The 13,708-nt window shown below is 39.2% G+C and overlaps 1 protein-coding gene across 1 annotated transcript in view; it reads left to right on the top strand.

Annotated features, from left to right (window-relative positions):
- Window positions 1-9,724, top strand: part of KCNK5 (potassium two pore domain channel subfamily K member 5) — a 34,805-nt gene extending 25,081 nt beyond the window's left edge. Inside the window, exons 2-5 of the mRNA XM_030448246.1 lie at window positions 773-884; window positions 2,300-2,466; window positions 3,476-3,644; window positions 4,489-9,724. Coding sequence (XP_030304106.1) covers window positions 773-884; window positions 2,300-2,466; window positions 3,476-3,644; window positions 4,489-5,309 — 1,269 coding nt within the window. The 3' untranslated portion in view covers window positions 5,310-9,724. The remainder of the gene's footprint in view (window positions 1-772; window positions 885-2,299; window positions 2,467-3,475; window positions 3,645-4,488) is intronic.
- The last annotated feature ends 3,984 nt before the right edge of the window (window positions 9,725-13,708 follow it).

Raw genomic sequence — 13,708 nt, 5'->3', positions numbered from 1 at the left:
GTGATAATTCTTGATCACGTGAAGATCTGAACAGATGTTAAGAAACTGACCTAGTGAATCTGTGGAAATGCCAATAACTACACTTGCTTTCCCTAAAACGTTGTAAATGAATGCTTTGCAATCATCACAGCATGCTAGGTTCAAAGATGGGCCTGATTCAATAATAATTATTATAGGTATGTTGTATGAAATACTTTGGAAAAGTCTTAATTTTTCTTGTTGATGGGTTGTCTTTGCCAGGGAATTAACAGGTGAATTAACACCAATCGTATTACTTTTGCCAAGGATTCTATATTCCTGCTGTATCTATATTCTATATTCCTGCTCATACCTAGGTCAAGCTGAGGCATGTAACAGTGTTTTGAAATGGATTGTAGTTCTGGAGGTGCCCCTAGTATTAAACTACATTCAAGAACTGCACTGGAGGTTAAATGACAGCTCAATCTGGAGGAGTTTGTTTGGTCTCTGGAAGAGATCCATTTGGATTAAACTGGTAAATCAAGTGAAAGCTTTATCTAATTAAAAGCTTCTATTTAAATGTCAGAGCACCTGTATTGCTTCTTAGGTGAAGGAAGTTCTTAATATTTCCTAAAATTGTTGCTAACAAAATACTAGGCTAGCATTCACAAGAAAACTTAGTTTTAAAGCATGAGTAAAGGAGGAAAATCTGAGGGACAAACACATTTCTTTTTCAGGCTACCAGAATTTTCCAGTTTGTGGAATGACTGTACAGAATGACTTTACAGAATGACTGTAAAATGTTTTCTTGCAGGTTGTGTCAAATGCTGCTGGACAGGGCGTTGCCATCACTGGGAACAATACTTTCAACAACTGGAATTGGCCTAACGCTGTGATCTTTGCTGCTACTGTCATCACTACAATCGGTAAGTATTTACCATGTCAACTTTCCTAACTGAGAGTTTCCTGTATGGTCTAGTGTGTTTGTACTCTTCCATTTGTGTGTCATGCTACCCAGGGAATAAATTCCTAATTGCCAGAGTTGCCTACAGTATGAATTCACCCACAGGTTCCCAGAAGGGAAAAAAAGATGATTTTGGCACTCTCTCTATGGACATACAGAAGAGAGACGTGTGCCTTTCCAATAAGTAACTTATTCCAGGTGCTGGTGGGGATGATTGATGTCATTCCAGTTCCATTAAGTCAGGCACTTAAATATCTAAATCATTAAATCCTCAAACAAAAGTATTACAAAATATTCCATTAAGTTAATACATAAAGTATTGAGGTTTTTGTATAGCTGTCCTCTTAGTAACATGCATCCTCTTAAGCTACTCATTTACCAGTGGTTTTGGCTTGCAGAGCAATCTAGAAGTTTTATCTGTCTTAAAGAATGCAAAGTAGAACAAGTATTTGCTTCTAAAATTTGCTACTGATTTGTGGTTGTAGAACCCTCTGCATTGAAAGACTTCTTCCTCAGATTTTCAGAGCTCAATGCCTTCTGCTTTTACAGAAAAATCTTTGCTGTATGGTTGTGTTACACCCTTGCTACACCTATGATACAAAAAAACCTGGGAATGCAAAATAGCTGGAGAAGGCTGGAGGCATACAGAAATGCAAGTCTTACTGTTAAACTGTATGCCCTACTGTGGTTTTCCTTACTACTTGAAACCACTATATTCAGCTTATGTTACAACTTACATCACAACTGAAGAAAAGGTTGAAGTCAGGAACAGAAGTAAATGTCTGACAGCAGAAAATAGGCTGCTGATTTTAGAGCCTTAGTTCGTAATGCCCTGTTGATTTCTGTGACCAGCAAAGAACTAAATTCTGTTGAAATACCTGGCCCTGTCACAATTCACCTTGAACTTAAACTCACAAACTGTGAGAGGCACTGGGGAGGCACTAGGTCATGAGCTAAATGTGCATGGTGGATATTCCATGTGGAAGCTAGCTTCAGGATGAATTTTGAGCTTTTATTCTATAAAACTGATTCAGTCAGGTTTTAAACAGTACTGAATAAGGTTGGAGAATCATATTAGGTTAAGCTTTATTTCATATTTATCTCATCTTGTCAAGAAAAAGATGCACAAAATCTAGGAAACACTTAAAATGCAGCAGTCCTCTCAGCATGCATTAATGGAATACAAGAGGAGAATTGGAAGTTATTCAGATTCAGAAGCTCAGCTGCTCAAGTAGACTAAAGCTTGTATAGATGGTGAACTAAGGAGCCTCTGATATAGCAGAAGCCCATGTAGTGTTGTTTGGTGTGTAGGTAGAGTTGCCTTGAATTCTCTGCAGCAAGAACAGACCATGCACATACTTATCCCTTTGTTTTAAGGTTACGGAAATGTTTCTCCAAAGACACCCTCTGGGCGTCTCTTCTGCATATTTTATGGGCTCTTTGGAGTTCCTCTCTGCTTGACATGGATCAGTGCTCTGGGGAAGTTCTTTGGAGGACGTGCCAAGAGGCTGGGCCAGTTTCTGACAAAAAGAGGAGTAAGCCTGGTAAGCCTCACTCTTGTTTACCATTGTGCTGTGTATTTTTGATGTATGAATCAAGCTTTTACTTTTTAACTTACCCGTTAATATTGGCAAATGACCACTTGCACAAATAGGAATTTTCTTAGATGGTGGTGCACAGAAATAACTAAAAGGGGGATTGTGTCTGGTAAATTAGTTCTGCAGGAAGTTTTAGTAAAATAAGATCTTGCAGAAACCTTTCATACTAACTACAGATCTTGTATCTTCTGTGGAGACCTATGCATCTCCTTACATTAGAAACCTGTAGGACAAATGTAGGTGAGGCTCCACTTCATAGACATTCCGTGCAAGCTCTGCTGGCACAGAAATAAGCTGTCCTGCTTTGTTCCTACCTGCTTCTCTGCTAGCATGAGTACTTCCTGCTGTGTGGTGAACCAACTGGAAAAAAATGTTTTGTTCTGAGTTACTGGCTTGTGGGCTTTTTGTTTGTGGCTTTTTGTTGGTGGTTTGTTTGTTTTTTGGTTTTGTACGTTTTGATGGAAAGTACAGAAAATGATGGCAGAGTGCATGTGTTAGTGCAGCTGTGTGCTGAGGTTATGAGTGCCAAAGTATGGGAGGCAGAAATAGCAGAAGAGAAGCATTTTAAACATTTTTTGTCTTCTATGTTCAAATGAATAAAATGAAAATCAGAGGTACTGGCTGCTTTTTAGACTAGAGTGCTCTGTCTGTCTCCCACTCCTGTTTCTAAAATATGATGATCTCTGTAAACTTTTCAAGTGTATGAAAGAAAACCAGGAGGAAATAATCCTGTTTGATCAAGTAGTTGTAAGAATAGTGAGTTCTGCATAACAAAAAAATAAACCAAACACCAAAAGAGTTGTGTGCTTACTTTAGATGGTAGCTTTTAGTTATGTCTGAAACTTTTAGCACAAAACCCTGAGAAGTCTGATACTGTCAGATGATGCTTGGTGCCGTGGATGAGAAAAGAAAATTTGGAGATCTTTCCCTGACTTTTTTCTTTTTTTCTTTACAGAGGAAAGCACAAATTACGTGCACAGCTATTTTCATTGTTTGGGGTGTCCTGGTCCATCTGGTTATTCCTCCCTTTGTCTTTATGGTGACTGAAGGATGGGATTACATTGAAGGCCTCTATTTCTCATTCATCACTATCACCACCATAGGATTTGGAGATTTTGTTGCTGGTCAGTATCTGTGTTTTCTGTAACATTTCATTAGGTGCTTCGTGTGGCAATTCTATTTCTGAACTCTTAGCTCAAAAAGGTGATTTCTAAGCTTTTCAGAAACATTTTTCTGAATACAAGATTCAGTTAAAGCTGGGCACTAATCCAATGGTCTAGCACTAGCTCTTCAATCTGAGTTTAGATACCTAGGGCCTTTATTGGACTAAGTTTGGACCCAAATTCTTGACTTCATATCTCTTTTGGGTGCCCCTGGTCCTTATTTCAGACAAGGAGTTATCCTACCCACCACATCAGCTCAGGACCCGTGAAAGGGATCCAGTATAATAGCAGGGTGCAAGAGTACCGCTAGGGTGCAATGCCCTCTGTGCAGCTCTCTTAAACAAGGCAACAGGAAATGCTGGGTATATTGGAGTCTTCTTCCTAAACCCTGTCTCTCTCAAATCCACTGCTTTGTTAAGGGCTTTGAAGATGGTTCTTAAAAGTGGAATTCTGAATCCTTTCATCAAGGAAGGTACCTATATCCATACCTCAATGGCAGATAAAAAGCTTGTAATTTTCAAGAGGAAAAAAGTTCAGTTTTATATCATCTAAGGCGAAGATAAATATGTTTCCATTTTATGTTGTAAGCCAGAGGTCAGAATGCATGCAGCCAAGAAGGGGAAGACCTGGGATCAGATTCTTTTGTCCAAAGGGTTGCATGTCCCTACTTAGCACCTCTCAGAGCAGTGTTTAAACAACAAAGCTATGTTAGTGTGAAAGGGAATTGTTGGCAGGGTCATAACTTCAAATGTTCATCATCTGCCATTCCTCTTTCAGTAATATTCATGTTTTTAATTCTTTGTAGGTGTAAATCCAGATGCAAACTATCATGCTCTTTACAGATATTTTGTTGAGTTATGGATCTACCTGGGGCTAGCTTGGCTTTCACTCTTTGTTAATTGGAAAGTCAGTATGTTTGTGGAAGTCCACAAAGCAATCAAGAAACGGAGGAAAAAAAGAAAAGAGTCATTTGACAATCATCCTCGGTCTAAAAAACCCCTTCAAATGGGTACATCAAAGGATGTCAACATCTTCAGCTTTCTTTCAAAGAAAGAAGAGACCTACAATGATCTTATTAAGCAAATTGGGAAGAAGGCCTTGAAGACAAACAATGACATAATCATTAAAGTAGAAAATGCCAAACAAAATATACAGAATGCCAGTATAGACGCCCAGGTGACTTACACAAAGACTGAGTCATTTGAATACAATGAGGTTTCTCTGGACATTCAAAATGGTCATGTACTGAGACCCCTGCACGACAAGCATCTTGGAGACAGCCCTCTGGAAGGAACCATGTTTGTAAACCAGCTAGACAGGATTAGTGAAGAAGAAGGTGAAGTGTGGGACTCCAGAGACTATCGGCCCTTAATATTTGAGAATGCCAATATAACATTTGTAAATGAAGATGATGAGGAAGAGGAAGATATCTCGGATGATGAGGAAACATCAAAATCCTCCATGGATGATAATCTCGCAGAGGAATCTGAAACTGCGAAAAAACTGGTAAAATTCCCATCTTCAGATGAATCTACATTTACCAATAATGAGCTAGAACTTTCTGTGCCTTATGAACAACTGATGAATGAATATAATACAGTAAGCAACGTGAAGGCTGCAACGTGACGCATTTCTGACAATGGTTTCCTGAAAGTGGTCAGTGCATATTGAACAAAGTAACAGAGCAAGGAGAAAAGCAGATTTTTGCAGCTTCTCCTGTCTCTTTGAAAACAAAAGCAAGTCCCAAACTAATGAGTGCCAGTGTTCTTTTCCCATCCTAACTTGGTTTCTAAGCCCATCAGCTTTGCTTACCTGAAAAACTTGTAAAATAACAGTTGAATTTGGAGTCCTGCTTCTTGGGATTTTATGGTTCTTGAACAAAGTAGAAAAGACTGGTTAATACACTGGACCTGCTCTGGTTTTATGCATTTCATTGAGGAATAAGTTTGGGAGTATAACTCTACTGTTGGCAAAGAGACTGTTTTGGGCATCAAATGTGTTCGGTTACTTCTTTAGCCTTTCACCTCTGAAACCTGGATTTGAATCCTGCTTTTTATCACAAATGACAGCAAGGCATTTGCTTGCTCTTTTTTTTTTTTTTTTTTTTTTTTTTCCCCCAAAGTTGCCCATTTTTAGATTGTTACAAAAAAATGGTGCAACCACTAGTTATTCTTAATGGGAAGCTTTAGAAGGAATACTGGGACACACAAATCTGAGCTGTGCTGACAGACTGAGGAATAAGCATCTGTCTAGACTATGTCAGTGCTTGTCAAATGATAGTGAATTGTAATTTTATGTATTAAATATTAAAATTAAATTTCAAAGGAACAGCTTGAGAAGGAGCCCTCTACCAAGGAAGAATCATCTGAGATGAAGCTCACCAGTTGCACTGCTAAACTGCACATCAGCCCCAGAACTGTTATAAAGTGACTGGAAGACCTATGTGTGAGCACAAGCAGGATACAATGAATTTTTTTTCATGTTGAAAGTGTCCTTCCGCTGTCCGTTTCCTAGAGGAAATACTTGAATGAACCATATGTTATGTACAGGTGAAGTTTTATTGACACTGTTCTTCTGAGGAAAAAACCTCCTTGGGACACACAGATATTCTCCAGATGCCCTGATGTGTGTCAGAAGGGACCTGTAGCACTGCTGCTGATCTGTGCAGTGTGTCAGTCAGTATTGTTATTTGATGTTCCTCCCTGCCTTGGTACTTCAGACTAGACTTGAATGAGAGATGATTTTTCAAACAGTTGATTACACTTTTCTTATTTGTTTTAAAGTATGACCTATGTGCATGTACAATGGTTATTTTATCCCACTTTGAAGAAGGCTGGGCATTGTCAAATCTTGGGCAAACTGAGATGTGATCAAGTGACTTAAGGCCATAAGGCACTTTTAAAAAGGAACTTTGGCTCTAAGCTCCTGAAAGTATTATCCTTTGGCTTGGATACTGGATTCTCATTGAGAAGGAAGTATGTCTCTTCATAGCATTTATGTCCAAATTGTTTTGGCTGCAAGGAAAATTATACCATGTTTTTCTTTTTCTTTCTTTTTCTATATCTATGTGTTAACCGTGACAACTCTTTCAAATGAGGCTCTTGATTACATGTTGGCAAAAGGTACTGACTTCAGCTGTATCCAATATACTTGGAACAGAAAACAGCCAAGACCTTTGAACCTTAACGTATCAAGTTCTGTTTAGTTTTACAGTATTTAAGTAATTCCAGTATGTCTGAAAGTTTCCAAAGTTGAGTGAACAGTTAAAAGTTGTCTCATACTGATTTTCAGTGTAGTGCTGGCAGACTCACTAGCTCTGTTAAGAAGAGTTTATGGAATCTTGCAGTACTAATCTTGAATTACTAGATATTTCTAATAACTGAAAATTGCCTGCAGCTCCAGTTGCTGGCCTACTCCACAGAAGGAGGAGGACATATGGGAAATTGGCTCTCTGAATGGATAGCCTGTTGAGAGGAAGTTTTGAAGTCCTCCACTGTGATACAAGGGAGGAATGTCTACTCATTTCTCTTCAGAGTTTTCCATGTGTGATTTTTTTTTTTTTCAAATAGAAAGTGAACACAAGGCTAGGATCAACTCTGTACTGGCAATAATGTGGAATCAACATAATTGGATTTGGTAGTAATCTCTATTTTATATCTCTGAAGAGATTTTAGTTAGAAATAAAATTTTATTATGTTACAGCTATTTGGAGCAGGGGTAGGTTGATGACACTGACATGTATCTGATAGGAAAGGGGGAGAGGCCCTATAGAGAAGATTTTGATTTACTTCTAATTGACACCCCCATCCCCGTAATTTTAAAATTCAAATCCTTCAGGTGTCTACGTATCTGAAGGGCTGTGGTTGACACATACCTTGTAACTGTAAGAAATGGTAGGCTAGACGACATGCATGATACACTGGATGCTTGTGTAGCAAGCCTAACTTTTTTTTGGTTTTGTTTTTGTTTGTTTTGTTAACTTAAAAGAAAATAAGAAAGCCCTCCACATAGCTTTTGTTGTCCTCCAACTTGTCTTCCAGTATTGATACAAAGATCAGAGTTCTAGTGACAATTAGAAAGCTACGGGACAATAAGGAGAGAAAGGTTTGCTGAAAGTGCCTGAAATGGAAAAGCATGGATCAATATTCATTTAAAAAAAAACCAAAACCAACAGAAATTTCTCTTTAATACAGAAATAATACAACCCAGACACTTGGCTTGGATGCTTTGATTGGGAGGGGATGTTGCACACTGGAACCCAGACTCTCCACTCTGTAGTGAAGTGCACTTACACACCAGCGCTGAGAATGTTTGGGATCTGTTTCATATTATCAAGTTAGATATGGCTCTCTGGCCTTTCCCAGTGTAGTCAGCATAGATTATAAGTCTGCATAATAAGTATCATGGGATTTAAAATAATAGTTTAAATTTATTAAAACAAAGTACAATATTCCTGCTTTTTTGGGAAACATGATCACACCTCACAAAACTGTCCTCAAGACATCCCACAGTGTGCCTTAATGTAATCCTAAGACTGGGAAAAAATTCCTCTTTACACAGGGGCCAACACAATTGGACTTGTTAAGCCCTACTTGTTTTTTTGTGTTCTGGAGGGGTTTAGCTGGTGCATAGCTTTCATACTGGCGCTCTCCAAAAAGTTGGACCATTTCCCAGGGTTTTTGAAATTATGGTGCCATCTCAGAAGCGCTGAAGTGCTAAACAAGACAGCTTTTGCCTGCCTGTCTTCCATGTCTTGAGAAAAATAGCTGCCTGGGGGATTAAATTAATGTCTTTCTGCACTCAGATTTACACATAGGGAGTTAGAGGAGTGTCCAGTCTGAATTTTCAACTATTCAGCCTCAAAAGTGCCTGAGTGAATTTCCCAGTGCTACCTAGTGAGGTCTTGTAGTTATTTCAGTTATCTGGTAGATCTGGAAACACTTTATTTGGATGCCATGTAAAATTTCATTTGGCTAACCAATAATGTTAACAGCTTTTTTAATGCTGTGGGGAGTTAGTTTTGTAGGTGAGACAGGTCTCATCTTGCACAGAAAGGAAAGGGGATTAAAAAAAAACACAAAGAAAGCTTAAAAGCACATACAGGAAAGGCTTATGAAATAGAAGTGAAAACTCTTCTTTCTAGCTGTTGCCTATAACTAGGTTGTGTTTCCAGACACACTGTGTGAAGCATGGGCCCACTTCCACAAAAAAACCTTTTAAATTTTGCTAAGATGAGACATCACTTTAAGAATTGAAAAAAACCCAGCAAGCTTCTGAAATGTGGCAAGAGAAGTCTATTCCTATGAGAGCCCTTTTTAGTGCTATAGACTATGTGATCCTATCCTTCATGATGACATTGTGACACCTCTTGGTTTTGTCTTGTGCTATTAAAGTCAATTTTTACCTGAAGGGCATAATTTTCAGATCCAGATCTCACAGCAGACAGTCTAACACATCTGATAACACTGGTATGAAATTGCTGAAGAAATACAAAAAATGTGTTGTTTCTGGACTAAAGAATGGAGTTGTTTCTGAGCTAATTATTTTGAATCTGTTGCTGGCAATGGATTTCACAAAATGTGCAGAATTAAAACCATAGATTGATTAACAGATTGATGGTGACACAGTTGTATATGTTGAGATTGATTTCTTTTTCTCCGGTTGATCTGGGAGAGTATGTGTCGAAATAGACAAGCGTCACTGATGAGGACAGCAAAAAGCAATATACAAGTCTGTTGACCTAAACAAAACAAAAACAAAGACTCTGTTGTAGACTTGTAATTTTTGTGCCTCGTGGGTTTCATTCCATTTACGATGGATTTACCTTATAAAAAATTAGCTTGTCTTTCATACGGCTTTTGAAGTTTGTACAGTTCCAAGTCTTATCACTCCATAATATGCCTGTCTGTCTGTTCTTTGTTGCTGATTGTCACTGAAATCACACTGTATGTAAATATTTGCTAAGTCTTTGTAAAATGTAATTTATTTTAATATTTTGCAATAAAAATTTTACAGTTTATCTTCTCTGTCATGAGGAGAATGGCAATTGAGAAAAGAGATTTCTTTTTACAACTCCCTACAGTTGCAGTGAACCTCATAGTGAGACTGATCCTGCTCCAAAGAGCTCAGAGGTAAGAAACCAATAAAGCAAGTTGCTTTATGCACACAGATGCTTATACTTGTATGGAGTATTGATGACTTCAGTTCAATGGTATCTGATCTTCAATTACTTACAGCATAGCAAAGTATTACCTAATGAGGATTTTGGACAGCTGTTGAAAGATAAACAAAAATGTAGTGTAGAGGCTGTGATTGATTTTTTTGGTTGGTTGGTTTTTTCCAGGGGCTTTTTTTTAAAAGACAGGAAGTATTAAAATTGATCATTACTACAATAAAATAAAGCAGGCATTTGTATCTGCTATCTGAATCTTAAGACAGAGCTATTAAAAGATCTGAGTAGCTGTTAATGAGTTTTCACAAGATTTTGAGCAGCAGACATCACCATTTTGTATTCTAGAAATATTTGCTGTCCTTCAACTCCAGCAGTTTTCTTAAAGCACCTTGGAAGATAGGTAACTAGCTACCTGTTGGGCAGCAATATGTGACTTGGTAATACCCATGATAGAGAGACAGAGCCATCTACAGAAGTTTGGACAATGTCAGCCTGAGCATGAAGAGTCTGTATCTTTGAGGTGTTAGCCAGGAAACTGGGAGGATTCATAGATACAGGGGAGAAGGGTGGATGTTATGACTTCATAAAGGGCAGTCTAGCTCTATGTTTTCAGTCAGCCCCTCAACAGAGGAGTAGTGGAGAAAATAAGAGATGCCTGGATAAAACTTATGGAAAAAACCAGCTGTAGAGGGAGGTGGTGTCCCCTCATGGAGCTGAGGGCAGGAGAGAACAGTCTGGTAGGCAATTGATAATATTTCATCAGAACCCAGCAGGTTGGAGCCCACAGACTATTGCTCACCTTCTGCCCTCAGTCTTTTAGTTGAGTGTTAATAACTTATAGGGTGTAGGGTAGCAAGAAGTAGGAAAACAGGATAAACCTGTATCTGTGAAGTGCCTGTTTCTTATGGTCCATGCTTGGCTCTGGGTTCCTCTGAACACAAAAGCGTGACAGATAAAATCGCATATCAGCTGACACTTAAAAAAACAAACGAAAAAAAACCAACCTGGAGTTTTTTCATTGAGTGATTATCATGGCTCTTTACAATGTGTGGTGCAACATGATACCAGCAACCTGCAGTTAATGGAGAACTCAAACCTTTAGTTCTGGCAGATGAAGACTGTGACATAACAGGTAAAGAGTTGCTATTCAGGACTGTTTTACACAGGAAACTGCAACTTCACCTTCTTCACAGCCACTTCCAGTAGCTGGATTTAAATTCGGAAGAACCCATAAAATATCTTCCAGCTCTTCTGCAAGGACCTCCAGGAATCTGTAAGAGGTTGCCCTGTAGTTTGAGCAGAAATTGTTTTCTTCATTCATGACATGCATGTTGTGCCTTTCAGCAAGGGTTGGGAGATTTTTTTCTTCTTTGTTTGTTTGGATGTTTTTGGCTTTAACCCTTTTTAGCATCAGCCTCCAGGTGGTAAGCTAACTAATAATGTAATATCTAGGAATAACAGGTAGGACTGAGCAGAGCACTCACTAGATACTGGCTTCTTTATGTTCCAGAAAACTCTCTGAGAGCTCTCCTGACCATGCACCCAGACTGGGCCTCCTCCCCACACGCTGCCTGGCTTCACAGCGTGACTGTGGCTGTGGATTTGTCTTCATGCCCACGGAGCGAGTGGGTGCTGTGTGTGAGCAGGAGCAGGCTGAGCCCTGCCACAGGGACCAAACATCTTGCCAAGAGGGAACCCACAGCATTGCCCCCTTTCCCTCTTAGATCCTTTGCTCTCCTCTCAAACCTGTTCATCACCTGCTTGTCTTGCACAGCTTAGGCTTCTTGAAGGCCTTGCTAAAGGATTGCTTTTCACTTCCATGTTGGCATATACCTTCCTCTGCATTGCAACTGCTGCTGACTCGTGGCATGTGGGTAGTCTTGATTTCTGTCCTGGCTCGCAAGAAACCCAGACTCATAAGGGGTAGAGTTTTTTTGTGGGGTGATGGTTTGTGGAAATGCACATAAGTGTCCAAGCAGGTGGCTTTTGTCTTGGGATGACAAGAAATGCAGGCACTGGTTATCTTGGACTACACAGCCAGCACAGGGAGTGGTACTGCAACTGATAAGAGCACAGAGGTCCAACATGAAACACCCACAAAGACTCAGCTTGCTGACCAAGGAAATTTACCATTTCACATCAGATGGGCTTATCTGGAAAGGGAATGTTGAGGTGGACTGGGATGCTGGAGGCATTACCCTGCACAGATTCTTCCTGAAAGCCAGGTAGCACAGTGGTTGTGAGGGCCTCCTCTGGTGGCCAGGTTTCCAAGGATAGCCTGGAGCCAGGGGACCTGACAAAAAATATAAATGAGAAGTACATGGACATATGAGAAATGTTCTGTTGGAAATACTTTAATAATAGTTTTGGATTTTACAAGTTGAATTGAAGCAACTGTGAATGAAAAAGTTTGACTTTTCTATTTTAGAATATTTTTTTATGGGGTGCCATAAGTTGCCTCCCTACTGCTTATCCTTTCTGCTCATAGGGAAGAATAGAAGACAGATGGTGGCAACTCACTTTTCATATTGTGATGGTTATGGTTATTGTGTATGGTTATGGAAGCTGTGGAAAATATACCCTGCCCCTCTTTTCTCTTTACCAGGGTGGGGCTATGAATGGCAGAGAAAGCACGGAGGGGAAAAAAGTGAAAATATGCATTCTGAAATTAGGATGAAGAGATTAACCCACAAAATATTCAAACTAAATGTTAACCTTTTCCCTATATATATTCTTTGAAATTTCTCATGATAATATTTAATAATATTATTTTGGCTACTTTACCAAGTACACCTAACAAAAGTAGTTGTGCTTTCCAATTTCATCTATGCATTACTTATAAAGGAAAAAAAAAGTGCTTTGACACATTTCTAGTCCTACTTGAATATGAAAGTCGTGTGTGGCACCATGATAGGCATTTTAATTGTAAGGAGAATAAATATACTTTGAATGCCTATAGTCCCCCAGTGAGAGCAGAAATCCTGTTGAAGGCCTGTCAACAGCTTTGCACTGTTCTGTGGACTTATGGCTTTGGGCACTTGTTGATCATGCTTTTGTTTATCTAGTTTCTGGGTGTATAAGGAAGTATCATAATCCCTAATGCTGCTAAGATCAGTGACAAAAATCCTCATGTGTGCTTATTTGTGGGTTGGGCCCTACCTGTGCTGAGCAAAATAAGCTGAGTGCAGAGAAGTACTCATTCCTCTGTACTCCTGGTTGCTGGGCACATAAATCAATGTTCATGTTGAACTAGAAGTCAGAAGCTTCTGAGCTAGCAGATAAGTGTTTATTAATGAAGTTGTGTTGCCCTTCTCTGGCAGCCTTCATAATTGCTGCTTGTCTGTTGTATGATGGCAGCTGGGGAAAAGTAAAGGAACAAATGAAGACTTGGGACACAGACAGTCTCTTGATATTTTCTATTCCTCTTAGCCCGGGACTTTTGCCAACTCCATCTCTGTCACAACTGGAAAGGAAGGAAAAATAGTAAGCTAATTGGTCTGCTTTTTAATTGCTGCTTAGAATGGGAAATGAGTACAAAAGCAGGAATAAGCAATAGGCCTTGGACGTCTGGGGGGGATGCTTCTCTCAGGCTAGTTTTGTGCCCATCAGCTTTTAAGGAGAGATAGAAAATTGGTAGCTTAATGAAAAGTGAGAAAGGCTTGCAAGGGGGTTTTCATTTAAGGATGAAGGCCTACATTTTAAGATTTCCTTCTGTGCTGTGAAACTCTTTAATTTAAAATATCAGACTAGACTCTCAAATGTACTATAGGCAGCAGATAAAGGTAAGGAAGTAAAGCCTGTAATACCTATTTTAAAACTTGAACCTCCAGTTTCTCTATAGTTCTTCAGTGCA

This window comes from Calypte anna, chromosome 3 (assembly GCF_003957555.1).
Source record: "Calypte anna isolate BGI_N300 chromosome 3, bCalAnn1_v1.p, whole genome shotgun sequence".
Lineage (NCBI taxonomy): Eukaryota > Metazoa > Chordata > Aves > Apodiformes > Trochilidae > Calypte > Calypte anna.
This window is presented reverse-complemented; position numbering and strand designations above follow the sequence as displayed.